The sequence below is a fragment of the Salvelinus namaycush genome, chromosome 18 (genome assembly GCF_016432855.1).
Source record: "Salvelinus namaycush isolate Seneca chromosome 18, SaNama_1.0, whole genome shotgun sequence".
NCBI classification, from domain to species: domain Eukaryota; kingdom Metazoa; phylum Chordata; class Actinopteri; order Salmoniformes; family Salmonidae; genus Salvelinus; species Salvelinus namaycush.
This window is the reverse complement of record NC_052324.1, coordinates 33,396,135-33,418,270: the sequence shown is the minus strand read 5'-3', so window position 1 is coordinate 33,418,270 and position 22,136 is coordinate 33,396,135. Positions and strand designations below refer to the sequence as shown.

At 44.0% G+C, this 22,136-nt stretch overlaps 1 protein-coding gene across 1 annotated transcript in view; it reads right to left on the bottom strand.

The window, feature by feature from the left end:
* Positions 1-22,136, bottom strand: part of LOC120062919 (protein patched homolog 1-like) — a 133,622-nt gene that overhangs the window by 77,637 nt on the left and 33,849 nt on the right. The window contains exons 3-5 of the mRNA XM_039012978.1: positions 11,273-11,420; positions 2,988-3,119; positions 2,693-2,848 (exon numbers count right to left, since the gene is read on the bottom strand). Coding sequence (XP_038868906.1) covers positions 2,693-2,848; positions 2,988-3,119; positions 11,273-11,420 — 436 coding nt within the window. The remainder of the gene's footprint in view (positions 1-2,692; positions 2,849-2,987; positions 3,120-11,272; positions 11,421-22,136) is intronic.

Here is a 22,136-nt window from a genome sequence, read left to right as displayed (position 1 = left end):
CAAATATTAATTTTCACAAAGTCTGCTGCCTCAGTTTGTATGATGGCAATTTGCATATACTCCAGAATGTTATGAAGAGTGATCAGATGAATTGCAATTAATTGCAAAGTCCCTCTTTGCCATGCAAATCCCCCCCAAAAATGTCCACTGCATTTCAGCCCTGCCACAAAAGGACCAGCTGACATCATGTCAGTGATTCTCTCATTAACACAGGTGTGAGTGTTGATGAGGACAAGGATGTAGATCACTCTGTCATGCTAATTGAGTTCGAATAACAGACTGGAAGCTTCAAAAGGAGGGTGGTCCTTAGAATCATTGTTCTTCCTCTGTCAACCATGGTTACCTGCAAGGAAACACGTGCCGTCATCATTGCTTTGCACAAAAAAGAGCTTCACAGGCAAGGATATTGCTGCCAGTAAGATTGCACCTAAATCAACAATTTATAGGATCATCAAGAACTTAAAGGAGAGAGGTTCAATTGTTGTGAAGAAGGCTTCAGGGCACCCAAGAAAGTCCAGCAAGCGCCAGGACCGTCTCCTAAAATTGATTCAGCTGCGGGATCGGGGCACCACCAGTACAGAACTTGCTCAGGAATGGCAGTAGGCAGGTGTGAGTTCATCTGCACGCACAGTGAGGCAAAGACTTTTGGAGGATGGCCTGGTGTCAAGAAGGGCAGCAAAGAAGCCACTTCTCTCCAGGAAAACATCAGGGACAGACTGATATTCTGCAAAAGGTACAGGGATTGGATTGCTGAGGACTGGGGTAAAGTCATATTCTCTGATGAATCCCCTTTCTGATTATTTGGGGCATCCGGAAATAAGCTTGTCCGGAGAAGACAAGGTGAGCGCTACCATCAGTCCTGTGTCATGCCAACAGTAAAGCATCCTGAGACCATTCATGTGTGGGGTTGCTTCTCAGCCAAGGGAGTGGGCTCACTCACAATTTTGTCTAAGAACACAGCCATGAATAAAGAATGGTACCAACACATCCTCTGAGAGCAACTTCTCCCAATCATCCAGGAACAGTTTGGTGACGAACAATGCCTTTTCCAGCATGATGGAGCACCTTGCCATAAGGCAAAAGTGATAACTAAGTGGCTCGGGGAACAAAACATCAATATTTTGGGTCCATGGCCAGGAAACTCCCCAGACCTTAATCCCATTGAGAACTTGTGTTCAATCCTCAAGAGGCGGGTGGACAAACAAAAACCCACAAATTCTGACAAACTCCAAGCATTGATTATGCAAGAATGGGCTACGATCAGTCAGGATGTGGCCCAGAAGTTAATTGACAGCATGCCAGGGCGGATTGCAAAGGTCTTGAAAAAGAAGGGTCAACACTGCAAATATTGACTCTTTGCATCAACTTCATGTAATTGTCAATTAAAGCCTTTGACACTCATGAAATGCTTGTAATTATACTTCAGTATTCCATAGTAACATCTGACAAAAATATCTAAAGACACTGAAGCAGCAAACTACGTGAAAATTAATATTTGTGTCATTCTCAAAACTTTTGGCCATGACTGTACTACTCCCTTCACAGAATAGCACAAACTGGCTCTAACCAGAATAGAAAGAGGAGTGGGAGGCCCCGGTGCACAACTGAGCAAGAAGACAAGTACATTAGAGTGTCTAGTTTGAGAAACAGACGCCTCACAAGTCCTCAACTGGCAGCTTCATTAAATAGTACCCACAAAACACCAGTCTCAACGTCAACAGTGAAGGGGCGACTCCAGGATGCTGGCCTTCTAGGCAGAGTTACAAAGAAATGCCATATCTCAGACAGGACAATAAAAATAAAAGAATAAGATGGGTAAAAGAACACAGACACTGGACAGAGGAAGATTGGGAAAAAGTGTTATGGACAGACGAATCTAAGTTTGAGGTGTTCGGATCACAAAGAAGAACATTCGTGAGATGCAGAAAAAAAATTAAAGATGCTGGAGGAGTGCTTGACACCATCTGTCAAGCATTGTGGAGGCAATGTGATGGTATGGGGTGCTTTGGTGCTGGTAAAGTGGGAGATGTGTACATGGTGAAAGGGATCTTGAAGAAGGAAGGTTATCACTCCATTTTGCAACGCCATGCCATACCCTGCAGATGGTGCTTAATTGGAGCCAATTTCCTCCTACAACAGGACAATGACCCAAAGCACAGCTCCAAACTATGTAAGAACTATTTAGGGAAGAAGCAGTCAGCTGGTATTCTGTCTATAATGGAGTGGCCAGCACAGTCACTGGATCTCAACCCTATTGAGCTGTTGTGGGAGCAGCTTGACCGTATGGTACGTAAGAAGTGCCCATCAGGCCAATCCAACTTGTGGGAGGTGCTTCAGGAAGCATGGGGTGAAATCTCTTCAGATTACCTCAACAAATTGACAACAAGAATGCCAAAGGTCTGCAAGGCTGTAAATGTTGCAAATGGAAGATTCTTTGACAAAAGCAAAGTTTGAAGGACACAATTATTATTTCAATTAAAAATCATTATTTATAACCTTGTCAACGTCTTGACTATATTTCCTATTCATTTTGCAACTCATTTCATGTATGTTTTCATGGAAAACAGGGACATTTCTAAGTGACCCCAAATTTTTCAAAGGTAGTGTATGTCACCTGTGTGTGTGTGTGTGTGTGTGTTGTGTGTGTTGTATGTTGTGTGAGTGCGTGTGCGTGTGTGTGTGTGTGTGCTACCTGTGTGCTGGCAGCGTTGAAAGATATGCCCAGCAGAGAGCAGAGCCCCAGGCCTGCAGCCACAGACAGCGCCACCAAGAGGACACCAGCCAGTCCGACAGCTCCCTGAGACTTAGCACAGTCCCAGCGTAGCATGGTCAGACACGCATAGGCCAACTACACAGAGAGAGAGAGAGCATGTTAATGTTCACACACACATGCTTACACACACACTTACACACACACTTGCACACACACACACAGAGGTATAGTTGATTAAGTGTGTTGAGCCCCAGGTGTGCGTTGTCAGTCTCACCATGAGCAGGTAGCCGCTGGCCACTCGTATGATGCTGACATCAGAGAAAGACTTGAGGATGTCTTCCAGAGTGGTGGTGGTAAACGTCAACACTTTCTGAGACGAGTTGGCTGCTACACTCTGCTTTACTGCCTGGGGGGGGAGAGAGAGAGGGAGAGGGAGAGAGAGAGAGAGGACGGGGAGAGAGAGAGAGAGAGAGAAAGAGAGAGAGAGAGAGAGAGAGAGAGAGAGAGAGAGAAGGAGAGGACGGGGAGAGAGAGAGAGAGAAAGAGAGAGAGAGAGAGAGAGAGAGAAGGAGAGGGGACGGGGAGAGAGAGAAAGAGAGAGAGAGAGAGGGGAGGGGGAGAGAGAGAGAGAGAGGGAGAGCGAGAGAGGACGGAGAGAGAGAGATAGAGAGAGAGGGGACGGGGAGAGAGAGAGGGGATGGAGAGAGAGAGAGAGAGAGGGGACGGAGAGAGAGAGAGGGGACAGAGAGAGAGAGAGAGAGAGAGAGAGAGAGAGAGAGGACGGAGATAGAGGGAGAGAGAGGGAGAGGGAGAGATAGAGAGAGAGAGGACAGAGAGAGAGAGATAGATAGATAGAGAGAGAGGGGACGGGGAGAGAGAGAGAAAGAGAGAGAGAGGGGACGGGGAGAGAGAGAGAGAGAGAGAGAGAGAGAGAGAGAGAGAGAGAGAGAGAGAGAGAGAGAGGACGGAGAGAGAGAGAGAAAGAAGGAGAGAGAGAGAGAGAGAGAGAGAGAGAGAGAGAGAGAGGGAGAGGGAGAGAGGACGGGGAGAGAGGGAGAGAGAGAGGACGGAGAGAGAGAGAGCGAGAGAGAGAGGACGGGGAGAGAGAGTGAGAGAGGGGACGGGGAGAGAGAGAGAGAGAGAGTTAGAGAGAGAGAGAGAGAGAGAGAGAGAGAGAGCGAGCTAAATAACAGGTTGGGTGGTGTAAATGATGTAAAAGCTAACAACTCTACAGAGTGAGTAGGAGAGGCTCTAAGATAGCACAGTACTGCAGCTGTGACCTCTATAAACACACACACAGATACACACATTATAAAACTCAATGCTTCTCTGGACTCTTTCACTGATTTCAGTGAAAAACCCACAAGCATAGAAGCACACACACACATACGCACACACACACACACACACACACACACACACATGCAAGGACACACCACACACAGTAGATGTTTGGTCTGTGCCCCTGATGGTTAGAAGAGATTGATAAAAACACAGTTCTCTCACACCTGTTCCCTCACACTGAACACTGGGCCCCAAAAATGAATGGCTCACACACACACACACACACACACACACACACACACACACACACACACACACACACACACACACACACACACACACACACACACACACACACACACACACACATACACACACACACACACACATCGTATGGAGCAGGGGTTGAGACCTTAAAAACAAAGACCAGTTGATGTCACACATGAGCCACCAATGGGTTTGCAGCTGGGAAAGAGATTGTGCGTGCGTGTGTGTTCAAAAGATTCAGCGCCAGCCTGATGTTTTCCAGATGTCCTGCTCTCCCCTGCACAGCCCCCAACTCTAACCCACCACCACACACCACTACTGGGACCACTCTCTACTGGAGGACCAGGCTTACATATGGGGTAAACCAGGTTGCAAGTTCAGATACGGGGACTACTGGGGGGCCCAGACTTCAGCTTCAGATAGGGGACATGGGCTGTACTGGGGGGCCCAGACTTCAGCTTCAGATAGGGGACATGGGCTGGGGGGCCCAGACTTCAGCTTCAGATAGGGGACATGGGCTGTACTGGGGGGCCCAGACTTCAGCTTCAAATAGGGGACATGGGCTGTACTGGGGGGCCCAGACTTCAGCTTCAGATAGGGGACATGGGCTGTACTGGGGGGCCCAGACTTCAGCTTCAGATAGGGGACATGGGCTGTACTGGGGGGCCCAGACTTCAGCTTCAGATAGGGGACATGGGCTGTACTGGGGGGCCCAGACTTCAGCTTCAGATAGGGGACATGGGCTGTACTGGAGGGCCCAGACTTCAGCTTCAGATAGGGGACATGGGCTGTACTGGGGGGCCCAGACTTCAGCTTCAGATAGGGGGCATGGGCTGTACTGGGGGGCCCAGACTTCAGCTTCAGATAGGGGACATGGGCTGGGGGGCCCAGACTTCAGCTTCAAATAGGGGACATGGGCTGTACTGGGGGGCCCAGACTTCAGCTTCAGATAGGGGACATGGGCTGTACTGGGGGGCCCAGACTTCAGCTTCAGATAGGGGACATGGGCTGGGGGGCCCAGACTTCAGCTTCAGATAGGGGACATGAGCTGTACTGGGGGGCCCAGACTTCAGCTTCAGATAGGGGACATGGGCTGTACTGGGGGGCCCAGACTTCAGCTTCAGATAGGGGACATGGGCTGGGGGGCCCAGACTTCAGCTTCAGATAGGGGACATGGGCTGTACTGGGGGGCCCAGACTTCAGCTTCAAATAGGGGACATGGGCTGTACTGGGGGGCCCAGACTTCAGCTTCAGATAGGGGACATGGGCTGTACTGGGGGGCCCAGACTTCAGCTTCAGATAGGGGACATGGGCTGTACTGGGGGGCCCAGACTTCAGCTTCAGATAGGGGACATGGGCTGTACTGGGGGGCCCAGACTTCAGCTTCAGATAGGGGACATGGGCTGTACTGGAGGGCCCAGACTTCAGCTTCAGATAGGGGACATGGGCTGTACTGGGGGGCCCAGACTTCAGCTTCAGATAGGGGGCATGGGCTGTACTGGGGGGCCCAGACTTCAGCTTCAGATAGGGGACATGGGCTGGGGGGCCCAGACTTCAGCTTCAAATAGGGGACATGGGCTGTACTGGGGGGCCCAGACTTCAGCTTCAGATAGGGGACATGGGCTGTACTGGGGAGCCCAGACTTCAGCTTCAGATAGGGGACATGGGCTGGGGGGCCCAGACTTCAGCTTCAGATAGGGGACATGAGCTGTACTGGGGGGCCCAGACTTCAGCTTCAGATAGGGGACATGGGCTGTACTGGGGGGCCCAGACTTCAGCTTCAGATAGGGGACATGGGCTGTACTGGGGGGCCCAGACTTCAGCTTCAGATAGGGGACATGAGCTGTACTGGGGGGCCCAGACTTCAGCTTCAGATAGGGGACATGGGCTGTACTGGGGGGCCCAGACTTCAGCTTCAGATAGGGGACATGGGCTGTACTGGGGGGCCCAGACTTCAGCTTCAGATAGGGGACATGGGCTGGGGGGCCCAGACTTCAGCTTCAAATAGGGGACATGGGCTGTACTGGGGGGCCCAGACTTCAGCTTAAGATAGGGGGCATGGGCTGTACTGGGGGGCCCAGACTTCAGCTTCAAATAGGGGACATGGGCTGTACTGGAGGGCCCAGACTTCAGCTTAAGATAGGGGGCATGGGCTGTACTGGAGGGCCCAGACTTCAGCTTCAGATAGGGGGCATGGGCTGTACTGGGGGGCCCAGACTTCAGCTTCAGATAGGGGACATGGGCTGTACTGGGGGGCCCAGACTTCAGCTTCAGATAGGGGGCATGGGCTGTACTGGGGGGCCCAGACTTCAGCTTAAGATAGGGGACATGGGCTGGGGGGCCCAGACTTCAGCTTCAGATAGGGGACATGGGCTGGGGGGCCCAGACTTCAGCTTCAAATAGGGGACATGGGCTGTACTGGGGGGCCCAGACTTCAGCTTCAGATAGGGGACATGGGCTGTACTGGGGGGCCCAGACTTCAGCTTCAGATAGGGGACATGGGCTGTACTGGGGGGCCCAGACTTCAGCTTCAGATAGGGGACATGTGCTGTACTGGGGGGCCCAGACTTCAGCTTCAGATAGGGGACATGGGCTGTACTGGGGGGCCCAGACTTCAGCTTCAGATAGGGGACATGGGCTGTACTGGGGGGCCCAGACTTCAGCTTCAGATAGGGGACATGGGCTGGGGGGCCCAGACTTCAGCTTCAAATAGGGGACATGGGCTGTACTGGGGGGCCCAGACTTCAGCTTAAGATAGGGGGCATGGGCTGTACTGGGGGGCCCAGACTTCAGCTTCAAATAGGGGACATGGGCTGTACTGGAGGGCCCAGACTTCAGCTTAAGATAGGGGGCATGGGCTGTACTGGAGGGCCCAGACTTCAGCTTCAGATAGGGGGCATGGGCTGTACTGGGGGGCCCAGACTTCAGCTTCAGATAGGGGACATGGGCTGTACTGGGGGGCCCAGACTTCAGCTTCAGATAGGGGGCATGGGCTGTACTGGGGGGCCCAGACTTCAGCTTAAGATAGGGGACATGGGCTGGGGGGCCCAGACTTCAGCTTCAGATAGGGGACATGGGCTGGGGGGCCCAGACTTCAGCTTCAAATAGGGGACATGGGCTGTACTGGGGGGCCCAGACTTCAGCTTCAGATAGGGGACATGGGCTGTACTGGGGGGCCCAGACTTCAGCTTCAGATAGGGGACATGGGCTGTACTGGGGGGCCCAGACTTCAGCTTCAGATAGGGGACATGGGCTGTACTGGAGGGCCCAGACTTCAGCTTCAGATAGGGGACATGGGCTGTACTGGGGGGCCCAGACTTCAGCTTCAGATAGGGGGCATGGGCTGTACTGGGGGGCCCAGACTTCAGCTTCAGATAGGGGACATGGGCTGGGGGGCCCAGACTTCAGCTTCAAATAGGGGACATGGGCTGTACTGGGGGGCCCAGACTTCAGCTTCAGATAGGGGACATGGGCTGTACTGGGGGGCCCAGACTTCAGCTTCAGATAGGGGACATGGGCTGGGGGGCCCAGACTTCAGCTTCAGATAGGGGACATGAGCTGTACTGGGGGGCCCAGACTTCAGCTTCAGATAGGGGACATGGGCTGTACTGGGGGGCCCAGACTTCAGCTTCAGATAGGGGACATGGGCTGTACTGGGGGGCCCAGACTTCAGCTTCAGATAGGGGACATGGGCTGGGGGGCCCAGACTTCAGCTTCAAATAGGGGACATGGGCTGTACTGGGGGGCCCAGACTTCAGCTTCAGATAGGGGACATGGGCTGTACTGGGGGGCCCAGACTTCAGCTTCAAATAGGGGACATGGGCTGTACTGGAGGGCCCAGACTTCAGCTTCAGATAGGGGACATGGGCTGTACTGGGGGGCCCAGACTTCAGCTTCAGATAGGGGGCATGGGCTGTACTGGGGGGCCCAGACTTCAGCTTCAGATAGGGGACATGGGCTGGGGGGCCCAGACTTCAGCTTCAAATAGGGGACATGGGCTGTACTGGGGGGCCCAGACTTCAGCTTCAGATAGGGGACATGGGCTGTACTGGGGAGCCCAGACTTCAGCTTCAGATAGGGGACATGGGCTGGGGGGCCCAGACTTCAGCTTCAGATAGGGGACATGAGCTGTACTGGGGGGCCCAGACTTCAGCTTCAGATAGGGGACATGGGCTGTACTGGGGGGCCCAGACTTCAGCTTCAGATAGGGGACATGGGCTGTACTGGGGGGCCCAGACTTCAGCTTCAGATAGGGGACATGAGCTGTACTGGGGGGCCCAGACTTCAGCTTCAGATAGGGGACATGGGCTGTACTGGGGGGCCCAGACTTCAGCTTCAGATAGGGGACATGGGCTGTACTGGGGGGCCCAGACTTCAGCTTCAGATAGGGGACATGGGCTGGGGGGCCCAGACTTCAGCTTCAAATAGGGGACATGGGCTGTACTGGGGGGCCCAGACTTCAGCTTAAGATAGGGGGCATGGGCTGTACTGGGGGGCCCAGACTTCAGCTTCAAATAGGGGACATGGGCTGTACTGGAGGGCCCAGACTTCAGCTTAAGATAGGGGGCATGGGCTGTACTGGAGGGCCCAGACTTCAGCTTCAGATAGGGGGCATGGGCTGTACTGGGGGGCCCAGACTTCAGCTTCAGATAGGGGACATGGGCTGTACTGGGGGGCCCAGACTTCAGCTTCAGATAGGGGGCATGGGCTGTACTGGGGGGCCCAGACTTCAGCTTCAGATAGGGGACATGGGCTGGGGGGCCCAGACTTCAGCTTCAGATAGGGGACATGGGCTGGGGGGCCCAGACTTCAGCTTCAAATAGGGGACATGGGCTGTACTGGGGGGCCCAGACTTCAGCTTCAGATAGGGGACATGGGCTGTACTGGGGGGCCCAGACTTCAGCTTCAGATAGGGGACATGGGCTGTACTGGGGGGCCCAGACTTCAGCTTCAGATAGGGGACATGTGCTGTACTGGGGGGCCCAGACTTCAGCTTCAGATAGGGGACATGGGCTGTACTGGGGGGCCCAGACTTCAGCTTCAGATAGGGGACATGGGCTGTACTGGGGGGCCCAGACTTCAGCTTCAGATAGGGGACATGGGCTGGGGGGCCCAGACTTCAGCTTCAAATAGGGGACATGGGCTGTACTGGGGGGCCCAGACTTCAGCTTAAGATAGGGGGCATGGGCTGTACTGGGGGGCCCAGACTTCAGCTTCAAATAGGGGACATGGGCTGTACTGGAGGGCCCAGACTTCAGCTTAAGATAGGGGGCACGGGCTGTACTGGAGGGCCCAGACTTCAGCTTCAGATAGGGGGCATGGGCTGTACTGGGGGGCCCAGACTTCAGCTTCAGATAGGGGACATGGGCTGTACTGGGGGGCCCAGACTTCAGCTTCAGATAGGGGGCATGGGCTGTACTGGGGGGCCCAGACTTCAGCTTAAGATAGGGGACATGGGCTGGGGGGCCCAGACTTCAGCTTCAGATAGGGGACATGGGCTGGGGGGCCCAGACTTCAGCTTCAAATAGGGGACATGGGCTGTACTGGGGGGCCCAGACTTCAGCTTCAGATAGGGGACATGGGCTGTACTGGGGGGCCCAGACTTCAGCTTCAGATAGGGGACATGGGCTGTACTGGGGGGCCCAGACTTCAGCTTCAGATAGGGGACATGGGCTGTACTGGAGGGCCCAGACTTCAGCTTCAGATAGGGGACATGGGCTGTACTGGGGGGCCCAGACTTCAGCTTCAGATAGGGGGCATGGGCTGTACTGGGGGGCCCAGACTTCAGCTTCAGATAGGGGACATGGGCTGGGGGGCCCAGACTTCAGCTTCAAATAGGGGACATGGGCTGTACTGGGGGGCCCAGACTTCAGCTTCAGATAGGGGACATGGGCTGTACTGGGGGGCCCAGACTTCAGCTTCAGATAGGGGACATGGGCTGGGGGGCCCAGACTTCAGCTTCAGATAGGGGACATGAGCTGTACTGGGGGGCCCAGACTTCAGCTTCAGATAGGGGACATGGGCTGTACTGGGGGGCCCAGACTTCAGCTTCAGATAGGGGACATGGGCTGTACTGGGGGGCCCAGACTTCAGCTTCAGATAGGGGACATGGGCTGGGGGGCCCAGACTTCAGCTTCAAATAGGGGACATGGGCTGTACTGGGGGGCCCAGACTTCAGCTTAAGATAGGGGGCATGGGCTGTACTGGGGGGCCCAGACTTCAGCTTCAAATAGGGGACATGGGCTGTACTGGAGGGCCCAGACTTCAGCTTAAGATAGGGGGCATGGGCTGTACTGGAGGGCCCAGACTTCAGCTTCAGATAGGGGGCATGGGCTGTACTGGGGGGCCCAGACTTCAGCTTCAGATAGGGGACATGGGCTGTACTGGGGGGCCCAGACTTCAGCTTCAGATAGGGGACATGGGCTGTACTGGGGGGCCCAGACTTCAGCTTCAGATAGGGGACATGGGCTGTACTGGGGGGCCCAGACTTCAGCTTCAGATAGGGGACATGGGCTGTACAGGGGGGCCCAGACTTCAGCTTCAGATAGGGGACATGGGCTGTACTGGGGGGCCCAGACTTCACATCTGTTAATGCTGGGATGAAAGTAAAATGTGCACCCTACCAGGATGGAGAAAACCATCATGCATATTCAATGCATTGCTAGTGCCTTCTTGAAACTATCACAGCCATAGTGCGTTATATCATAAGCTGCTGCTGCTAGTGCTGCCTCCAAACTAGGGCAGAGAGGGACCGTTTCCTCCCGTCCTCTCCCATCTCCCTCTTAGGCCCACACAGGAGCAACTGGACTGAGGGGGAGGAAAGGCAGAGGGGGAGAGGAAGGGGAGGAGGACGGGAGGACAGGGGCTGGAATGTGCACATTACGTCTGCCATAGACAGGAATGCCCCCCTCTCTCTCTACACAGCATGTTTTTACAGTACACTCTGTATGGCTCCTAGTACAGTTTACTCCACTGTAAACTCACACACACAAACGCACACAGCATTACCTCTGAGTATTTCCTCTGCCAGGCCTCCAGTATGGCTGCGGCCTTGTCTTGGTTCCAGTTGATATGGGACACGTCCTCATAGCCCTTCAGGTGCTCAAACATCTGCTTAGGGGTCATCAGCTGGAACATGGTCTGTAACGCCTGGGCACTACACACACACGGCAGAGAAAACACATCAGATACACTGGAGCAGCGGTTCCCAAACTAGGGGTCGACTGATATGAAAATGGGGTCGAGGGAGAATTTCCTAAATGTATATATACTGTATAAACACTACATGACCAAAGGTATGTGGAAACCTACTCGTCGAACATTTAATTCCAAAACCATGGGCATTAATATGGACTTGGTCCCACTTTTGCTGCTATAACAGCCTCCACTCTTCTGGGAAGGCTTTACACTAGATGTTGGAACATTGATGTGGGGACTTGCTTCCATTCAGCAACAAGAGCATTAGTGAGGTTGGGCGATTAGGCCTGGATCGCAGTCGGCGATCCAATTTATCCCAAAGGTATGCAATGGGATTGAGGCCAGTCATCTTCTTCCATACCGATCTCGACAAACCATTTCTGTATGGACCTCACTTTGTGACGGGTTCATTGTAATGCTGAAACAGGAAAGGGCCTTCCCCAAATTGTTGCCACAAAGTTGGAAGCACAGAATCATCTAGAATGTCATTGTATGCTGTAGCATTAAGATTTCCCTTCACTGGAACTAAGGGGCCTAGCCCGAACCATGAAAAACAGCCCCAGAACATTATTCCTCCTCCACCAAACTTTACAGTTTGCACTATACATTGGGGCAGGTAGCGTTCTCCTGGCATCTTCCGAATCTCAGATTCGTCATTCGGACTGCCAGATGGTGAATATTGATTCATCACTCCAGAGAATGCATTTCCACTGCTCCAAAGTCCAATGGCGTTGAACTTTGCACCACTCCAGCCGATATTTGGCATTGCGCATGGTGATCTAAGGCTTGTGTGCGGCTGCTCAGCCATGGAAACCCATGCCATGAAGCTCCCGACGAACAGTTCTTGTGCTGACGTTGCTTCTAGAGGCAGTTTGAAACTCGGTAGAGAATGGTGCAACCGAGGATGGACGATTTATACACGCTACGCGCTTCAGCACTCGGCAGTCCCGTTCTGTGAGCTTGTGTGGCCTACCACTTCGCGGCTGAGCCGTTGTTGCCCCTAAACGTTTCCACTTCACAATAAGAGCACATACAGTCGACCGTGGCAGCTCAAGCAGGGCAGAAGTTTTACGAACTGACTAGTTGGAAAGTTGGAATCCTATGACGGTGCCACGTTGAAAGTCACTGAGCTCTTCAGTAATGCCATTCTACTGACAATGTTTGTCTATGGAGATTGTATGGCTGTGTCCTCGATTTTATACACCTGTCAGCAACGGGTGTGGCTGAAATAACCGAATCCACTAATTTGAAGGGGTGTCCACAAACTTTTGCTTATATAGCGCCATTAGATCATGGGAAAAGGCCACACTTGACAGTTGCACTTGAATCATTCCCATGGTGAATGGCTAGGCCTGCTACGCTATGAAGCCTATTGCAGAGACTTTGATATTACTGGCTGCAATTGAAATGGTGAAAACAATGTTTGGGGAGGTAGAAGCACAGAAACTCGCATCAATGCCTTTGTCAGATAACACCGTGAAACAAAGAATTTATGCTATTGCTAGCAATCAAGAGGAAACTCTGACTGAACGACTCAAACTCCCCAGCTTATACTCTCCAAATGGACGTTAGCTGTGAGGGCCGAGATGTCGAGATGCCCATGCATTGACTTTTGTTTGCTATACATGTTGGGGGATGCTATTCTTGAGGACATATTGTTTTGCCTCACGATTCCTGAGCATGAAACGGCACAGGGGATGTTCAGTGTGTTGCGTGGCCATATTGACGAAAAACAGATTCCATGGGATTGAATATCAGACTTTTGCACAGATGGGGCTCCATCTATGGTGGGACGCTGGGCAGGCCTCTGCACTCTAGTTATGAATGTGTCTCCCTCTACCATATAGACACATTGGATGATACACCGAGAGCAACTGGCAGCAAAAGAGCTGAGCACAGAACTCTGAGATATACTGATTGTAAACTACATCAAACCGCATCAACTGCGCGCTCGCCTGTTCACAAAACTATGTGGCGATATGAGATCAGAGCATGACGATGTTCTATTTCACACCGAGGCTTGGTGGTTATGGTGGGGGAGTGTTGGAAAGATTTTTTGCATTGAGAGAGGAACTGTTGTCATTCACAACGGATGTAAAATTACAGACTTGGTAGACTTTCTATGTAATGAAAAGAAAATGTATCTCATTGCCTATGTAACAGACATATTTGGGAAACTGAACGAACTGAACACAAGCATGCAGGGGAAGTAGAAAAACATTCTACAGATGAGTGACAGAATCAGTGCATTCAGAGGAAATTATTATTATTGGAAAGAGAGTCTTTCAAAAGTGAACCATGCCCCGTTTCCTCGGCTGTGCATGTTTCTAACAGAAAAGAGAATCAGAAAGTGACTGCTCACCTCCAACACTTGGAAGAGCACTTTGGGACCTACTTCCCAATCCATTTGACTGTTGACATGCCGGTAAGTGAAATCAAACAGCTGATCGAGCTGTCATGTGAACAAATGCTGCAGACAACGCATTCACGGGTCACTACGGAGGAGTTTTGGTTCCTGACTCAAAGGGAAAACCCTGCCGTCTCCCTCTGAGTATTAATGCAGCGTTCAAAACAACTGGGAACTGGGAAGTCTCCGACTTCCAACTTCAACGTGTTCAAGACAACTGGGAACTCGGTAAAAAACGAGCGCCGATTGAGGGAAATTGTTTTGAATATTCATCCAACGCGGAATTCCAACTCGGGAACTCGGACCTCTTTCTAGAGTTCCAACTTTCTGACCTGAAGATCACTGACATCATGATTTGACATAATATTTTTCCCAGTTGTCATGAAAGCACCATAAAACGAATGGTACCATTGCCAGCTAATATCTATGTGAAGCTGGATTCAGTGCTCTCGTCTAAATTAAAACCAAATATCGATCCAGGTTGGATTTGAAATCAGAGATGAGGTGCACACTGTCGACCACTCCCCCTGACAATGAGATGCTCTGACACGACATGCAGCACACCCATGTCATTAGTGCTGGTGTGATAAGATACATTATGTCAGACTCATTTGCAGTTGACTGTCATAGCCCCAAATAAAAAAGTAAACATTGGCTGTTAATTACAACAAAAAATTCACATGGTTGGGGTCGTGAGAATTTCAGACATCAAAATAGGGTCGTGTGCCCATAAAGTTTGGGAACCCCTGCACTGGAGGCTCCACAGTCCACAGCAACATTTTCATGATATAATGTAGCAGTCAGTGAGGGCAGAGGGGGACATATAGCCCCCCTCTGGGGCAGCAGGTAGCCTAGTGGTTAGAGCGTTGGACTAGTAACCGAAAGGTAGCAAGATCAAATCCCCAAGCCGACAAGGAAAAAATCTGTAGTTCTGCCCCTGAACAAGGCAGTTAACCCACTGTTATTATGTAGTGCTCTCAGGCTGATATTATTACTGTTATTATGTTATAGACCCTGGGCTGATATTATTATTGTTATTATATTATAGATCCTGGGCTGATATTATTATTATGTTATAGACCCTGGGCTGATATTATTATTATGTTATAGATCCTGGGCTGATATTATTATTATGTTATAGACCCTGGGCTGATATTATTATTATTATTATGTTATAGATCCTGGGCTGATATTATTATTATGTTATAGACCCTGGGCTGATATTATTATTATGTTATAGATCCTGGGCTGATATTATTATTATTATTATTATTATTATGTTATAGACCCTGGGCTGATATTATTATTATGTTATAGATCCTGGGCTGATATTATTATTATTATTATTATTATTATTATTATTATTATTATTATTATTATGTTATAGACCCTGGGCTGATATTATTATTATGTTATAGACCCTGGGCTGATATTATGTTATAGATCCTGGGCTGATATTATTATTGTTATTATGTTATAGATCCTGGGCTGATATTGTTATTATTATTATGTTATAGACCCTGGGCTGATATTATTATTGTTATTATGTTATAGATCCTGGGCTGATATTATTATTATGTTATAGACCCTGGGCTGATATTATTATTATGTTATAGATCCTGGGCTGATATTATTATTGTTATTATGTTATAGATCCTGGGCTGATATTATTATTATTATTATGTTATCGACCCTGGGCTGATATTATTATTATGTTATAGATCCTGGGCTGATATTATTATTGTTATTATGTTATAGACCCTGGGCTGATATTATTAATATGTTATAGAGCCTGGGCTGATATTATTATTGTTATTATGTTATAGACCCTGGGCTGATATTATTAATATGTTATAGAGCCTGGGCTGATATTATTATTGTTATTATGTTATAGATCCTGGGCTGATATTATTATTATTATTATTATGTTATAGATCCTGGGCTGATATTATTATTATGTTATAGATCCTGGGCTGATATTATTATTGTTATTATGTTATAGATCCTGGGCTGATATTATTATTGTTATTATGTTATAGATCCTGGGCTGATATTATTATTATGTTATAGATCCTGGGCTGATATTATTATTGTTATTATGTTATAGATCCTGGGCAGATATTATTATTACTATTATTATGTTATAGATCCTGGGCTGATATTATTATTACTATTATTATGTTATAGATCCTGGGCTGATATTATTATTACTATTATTATGTTATAGATCCTGGGCTGATATTATTATTATGTTATAGATCCTGGGCTGATATTATTATTATTATTATTATGTTATAGACCCTGGGCTGATATTATTATTATGTTATAGATCCTGGGCTGATATTATTATTATTATTATTATTATTATTATTATTATGTTATAGACCCTGGGCTGATATTATTATTATGTTATAGACCCTGGGCTGATATTATGTTATAGATCCTGGGCTGATATTATTATTGTTATTATGTTATAGATCCTGGGCTGATATTGTTATTATTATTATGTTATAGACCCTGGGCTGATATTATTATTGTTATTATGTTATAGATCCTGGGCTGATATTATTATTATGTTATAGACCCTGGGCTGATATTATTATTATGTTATAGATCCTGGGCTGATATTATTATTGTTATTATGTTATAGATCCTGGGCTGATATTATTATTATTATTATGTTATAGACCCTGGGCTGATATTATTATTATGTTATAGACCCTGGGCTGATATTATTAATATGTTATAGAGCCTGGGCTGATATTATTATTGTTATTATGTTATAGACCCTGGGCTGATATTATTAATATGTTATAGAGCCTGGGCTTATATTATTATTATTATTATGTTATAGATCCTGGGCTGATATTATTATTATTATTATTATTATTATGTTATAGATCCTGGGCTGATATTATTATTATGTTATAGATCCTGGGCTGATATTATTATTGTTATTATGTTATAGATCCTGGGCTGATATTATTATTGTTATTATGTTATAGATCCTGGGCTGATATTATTATTACTATTATTATGTTATAGATCCAGGGCTGATATTATTATTACTATTATTATGTTATAGATCCTGGGCTGATATTATTATTACTATTATTATGTTATAGATCCTGGGCTGATATTATTATTATGTTATAGATCCTGGGCTGATATTATTATTATTATTATTATGTTATAGACCCTGGGCTGATATTATTATTATGTTATAGATCCTGGGCTGATATTATTATTATTATTATTATTATTATTATTATTATTATTATTATTATGTTATAGACCCTGGGCTGATATTATTATTATGTTATAGACCCTGGGCTGATATTATGTTATAGATCCTGGGCTGATATTATTATTGTTATTATGTTATAGATCCTGGGCTGATATTATTATTATTATTATGTTATAGACCCTGGGCTGCTATTATTATTATGTTATAGATCCTGGGCTGATATTATTATTGTTATTATGTTATAGACCCTGGGCTGATATTATTAATATGTTATAGAGCCTGGGCTGATATTATTATTGTTATTATAATATAGATCCTGGGCTGATATTATTATTATTATTATGTTATAGATCCTGGGCTGATATTATTATTATGTTATAGATCCTGGGCTGATATTATTATTGTTTTTATGTTATAGATCCTGGGCTGATATTATTATTGTTATTATGTTATAGATCCTGGGCTGATATTATTATTATTATTATGTTATAGATCCTGGGCTGATATTATTATTTTTATTACGTTATAGACCCTGGGCTGATATTATTATTATGTTATAGATCCTGAGCTGATATTATTATTGTTATTATGTTATAGACCCTGGGCTGATATTATTAATATGTTATAGAGCCTGGGCTGATATTATTATTGTTATTATAATATAGATCCTGGGCTGATATTATTATTATTATTATGTTATAGATCCTGGGCTGATATTATTATTATGTTATAGATCCTGGGCTGATATTATTATTGTTATTATGTTATAGATCCTGGGATGATATTATTATTACTATTATTATGTTATAGATCCTGGGCTGATATTATTATTACTATTATTATGTTATAGATCCTGGGCTGATATTATTATTACTATTATTATGTTATAGATCCTGGGCTGATATTATTATTGTTATTATGTTATAGATCCTGGGCTGATATTATTATTGTTATTATGTTATAGATCCTGGGCTGATATTATTATTATTATTATGTTATAGATCCTGGGCTGATATTATTATTACAATTATTATGTTATAGATCCTGGTCTGATATTATTATTATGTTATAGATCCTGGGCTGATATTATTATTGTTATTATGTTATAGATCCTGGGCTGATATTATTATTGTTATTATGTTATAGATCCTGGGCTGAAATTATTATTATTATTATGTTATAGATCCTGGGCTGATATTATTACTATTATTATGTTATAGATCCTGGGCTGATATTATTATTGTTTTTATGTTATAGATCCTGGGCTGAAATTATTATTATTATCATGTTATAGATCCTGGGCTGATATTATTATTGTTATTATTTTATAGATCCTGGGCTGATATTATTATTGTTTTTACGTTATAAATCCTGGGCTGATATTATTACTATTATTATGTTATAGATCCTGGGCTGATATTATTATTGTTCTTATGTTATAGATCCTGGGCTGATATTATTATTATTATTATGTTATAGATCCTGGGCTGATATTATTATTGTTTTTATGTTATAGATCCTGGGCTGATATTATTATTATTATTATTATGTTATAGATCCTGGGCTGATATTATTATTATTATTATGTTATAGATCCTGGGCTGATATTATTATTATTATTATGTTATAGATCCTGGGCTGATATTATTATTGTTATTATGTTATAGATCCTGGGCTGATATTATTATTGTTATTATGTTATAGATCCTGGGCTGATATTATTATTATTATTATGTTATCGACCCTGGGCTGATATTATTATTATGTTATAGATCCTGGGCTGATATTATTATTGTTATTATGTTATAGACCCTGGGCTGATATTATTAATATGTTATAGAGCCTGGGCTGATATTATTATTGTTATTATGTTATAGACCCTGGGCTGATATTATTAATATGTTATAGAGCCTGGGCTGATATTATTATTGTTATTATGTTATAGATCCTGGGCTGATATTATTATTATTATTATGTTATAGATCCTGGGCTGATATTATTATTATGTTATAGATCCTGGGCTGATATTATTATTGTTATTATGTTATAGATCCTGGGCTGATATTATTATTGTTATTATGTTATAGATCCTGGGCTGATATTATTATTACTATTATTATGTTATAGATCCTGGGCTGATATTATTATTACTATTATTATGTTATAGATCCTGGGTTGATATTATTATTACTATTATTATGTTATAGATCCTGGGCTGATATTATTATTATGTTATAGATCCTGGGCTGATATTATTATTATTATTATTATGTTATAGACCCTGGGCTGATATTATTATTATGTTATAGATCCTGGGCTGATATTATTATTATTATTATTATTATTATGTTATAGACCCTGGGCTGAAATTATGTTATAGATCCTGGGCTGATATTATTATTGTTATTATGTTATAGATCCTGGGCTGATATTATTATTATTATTATTATTATGTTATAGACAATGGGCTGATATTATTATTATGTTATAGACCCTGGGCTGATATTATTATTGTTATTATGTTATAGATCCTGGGCTGATATTATTATTATGTTATAGACCCTGGGCTGATATTATTATTATGTTATAGATCCTGGGCTGATATTATTATTGTTATTATGTTATAGATCCTGGGCTGATATTATTATTATTATTATTATTATTATGTTATAGACCCTGGGCTGATATTATTATTATGTTATAGATCCTGGGCTGATATTATTATTGTTATTATGTTATAGACCCTGGGCTGATATTATTAATATGTTATAGAGCCTGGGCTGATATTATTATTATTATTATGTTATAGATCCTGGGCTGATATTATTATTATGTTATAGATCCTGGGCTGATATTATTATTGTTTTTATGTTATAGATCCTGAGCTGATATTATTATTGTTATTATGTTATAGATCCTGGGCTGATATTATTATTATTATTATTATGTTATAGATCCTGGGCTGATATTATTATTATTATTACGTTATAGACCCTGGGCTGATATTATTATTATGTTATAGATCCTGGGCTGATATTATTATTGTTTTTATGTTATAGATCCTGGGCTGATATTATTATTGTTATTATGTTATAGACCCTGGGCTGATATTATTATTGTTATTATGTTATAGATCCTGGGCTGATATTGTTATTACTATTATTATGTTATAGATCCTGGGCTGATATTATTATTACTATTATTATGTTATAGATCCTGGGCTGATATTATTATTACTATTATTATGTTATAGATCCTGGGCTGATATTATTATTATGTTATAGATCCTGGGCTGATATTATTATTGTTATTATGTTATAGATCCTGGGCTGATATTATTATTGTTATTATGTTATAGATCCTGGGCTGATATTATTATTGTTATTATGTTATAGATCCTGGGCTGATATTATTATTATTATTATGTTATAGATCCTGGGCTGATATTATTATTATTATTATGTTATAGATCCTGGGCTGATATTATTATTGTTATTATGTTATAGATCCTGGGCTGATATTATTATTGTTATTATGTTATAGATCCTGGGCTGATATTATTATTATTATTATTATGTTATAGATCCTGGGCTGATATTATTATTGTTATTATGTTATAGATCCTGGGCTGATATTATTATTGTTATTATGTTATAGATCCTGGGCTGATATTATTATCATTATTATTATGTTATAGATCCTGGGCTGATATTATTATTACTATTATTATGTTATAGATCCTGGGCTGATATTATTATTATGTTATAGATCCTGGGCTGATATTATTACTATTATTATGTTATAGATCCTAGGCTGATATTATTATTGTTTTTATGTTATAGATCCTGGGCTGATATTATTATTATGTTATAGGTCCTGGGCTGATATTATTATTGTTATTATGTTATAGATCCTGGGCTGATATTATTATTGTTTTTATGTTATAAATCCTGGGCTGATATTATTACTATTATTATGTTATAGATCCTGGGCTGATATTATTATTGTTTTTATGTTATAGATCCTGGGCTGATATTATTATTATGTTATAGATCCTGGGCTGATATTATTATTGTTATTATGTTATAGATCCTGGGCTGATATTATTATTGTTTTTATGTTATAAATCCTGGGCTGATATTATTATTATGTTATAGATCCTGGGCTGATATTATTATTGTTATTATGTTATAGATCCTGGGCTGATATTATTATTGTTATTATGTTATAGATCCTCGGCTGATATTATTATTATTATTATTATTATTATGTTACAGAGATCCTGGGCTGACAGTATTATTATTATTATGTTACAGAGATCCTGGGCTGACAGTATTTTTATTATTATGTTACAGAGATCCTGGGGTGACAGTATTATTATTATTATGTTACAGAGATCCTGGGCTGACAGTATTATTATTATTATGTTACAGAGGTCCTGGGCTGACAGTATTATTATTATTATTATGTTACAGAGATCCTGGGCTGACAGTATTATTATTATTATGTTACAGAGATCCTGGGCTGACAGTATTATTATTATTATGTTACAGAGATCCTGGGCTGACAGTATTATTATTATTATGTTACAGAGATCCTGGGCTGACAGTATTATTATTATTATGTTACAGAGATCCTGGGCTGATATTATTATTATTATTATGTTACAGAGATCCTGGGCTGACAGTATTATTATTATTATGTTACAGAGATCCTGGGCTGATATTATTATTATTATTATTATTATGTTACAGAGATCCTGGGCTGACAGTATTATTATTATTATGTTACAGAGGTCCTGGGCTGACAGTATTATTATTATTATTATGTTACAGAGATCCTGGGCTGACAGTATTATTATTATTATGTTACAGAGATCCTGGGCTGACAGTATTATTATTATTATGTTACAGAGATCCTGGGCTGACAGTATTATTATTATTATGTTACAGAGATCCTGGGCTGACAGTATTATTATTATTATGTTACAGAGATCCTGGGCTGATATTATTATTATTATT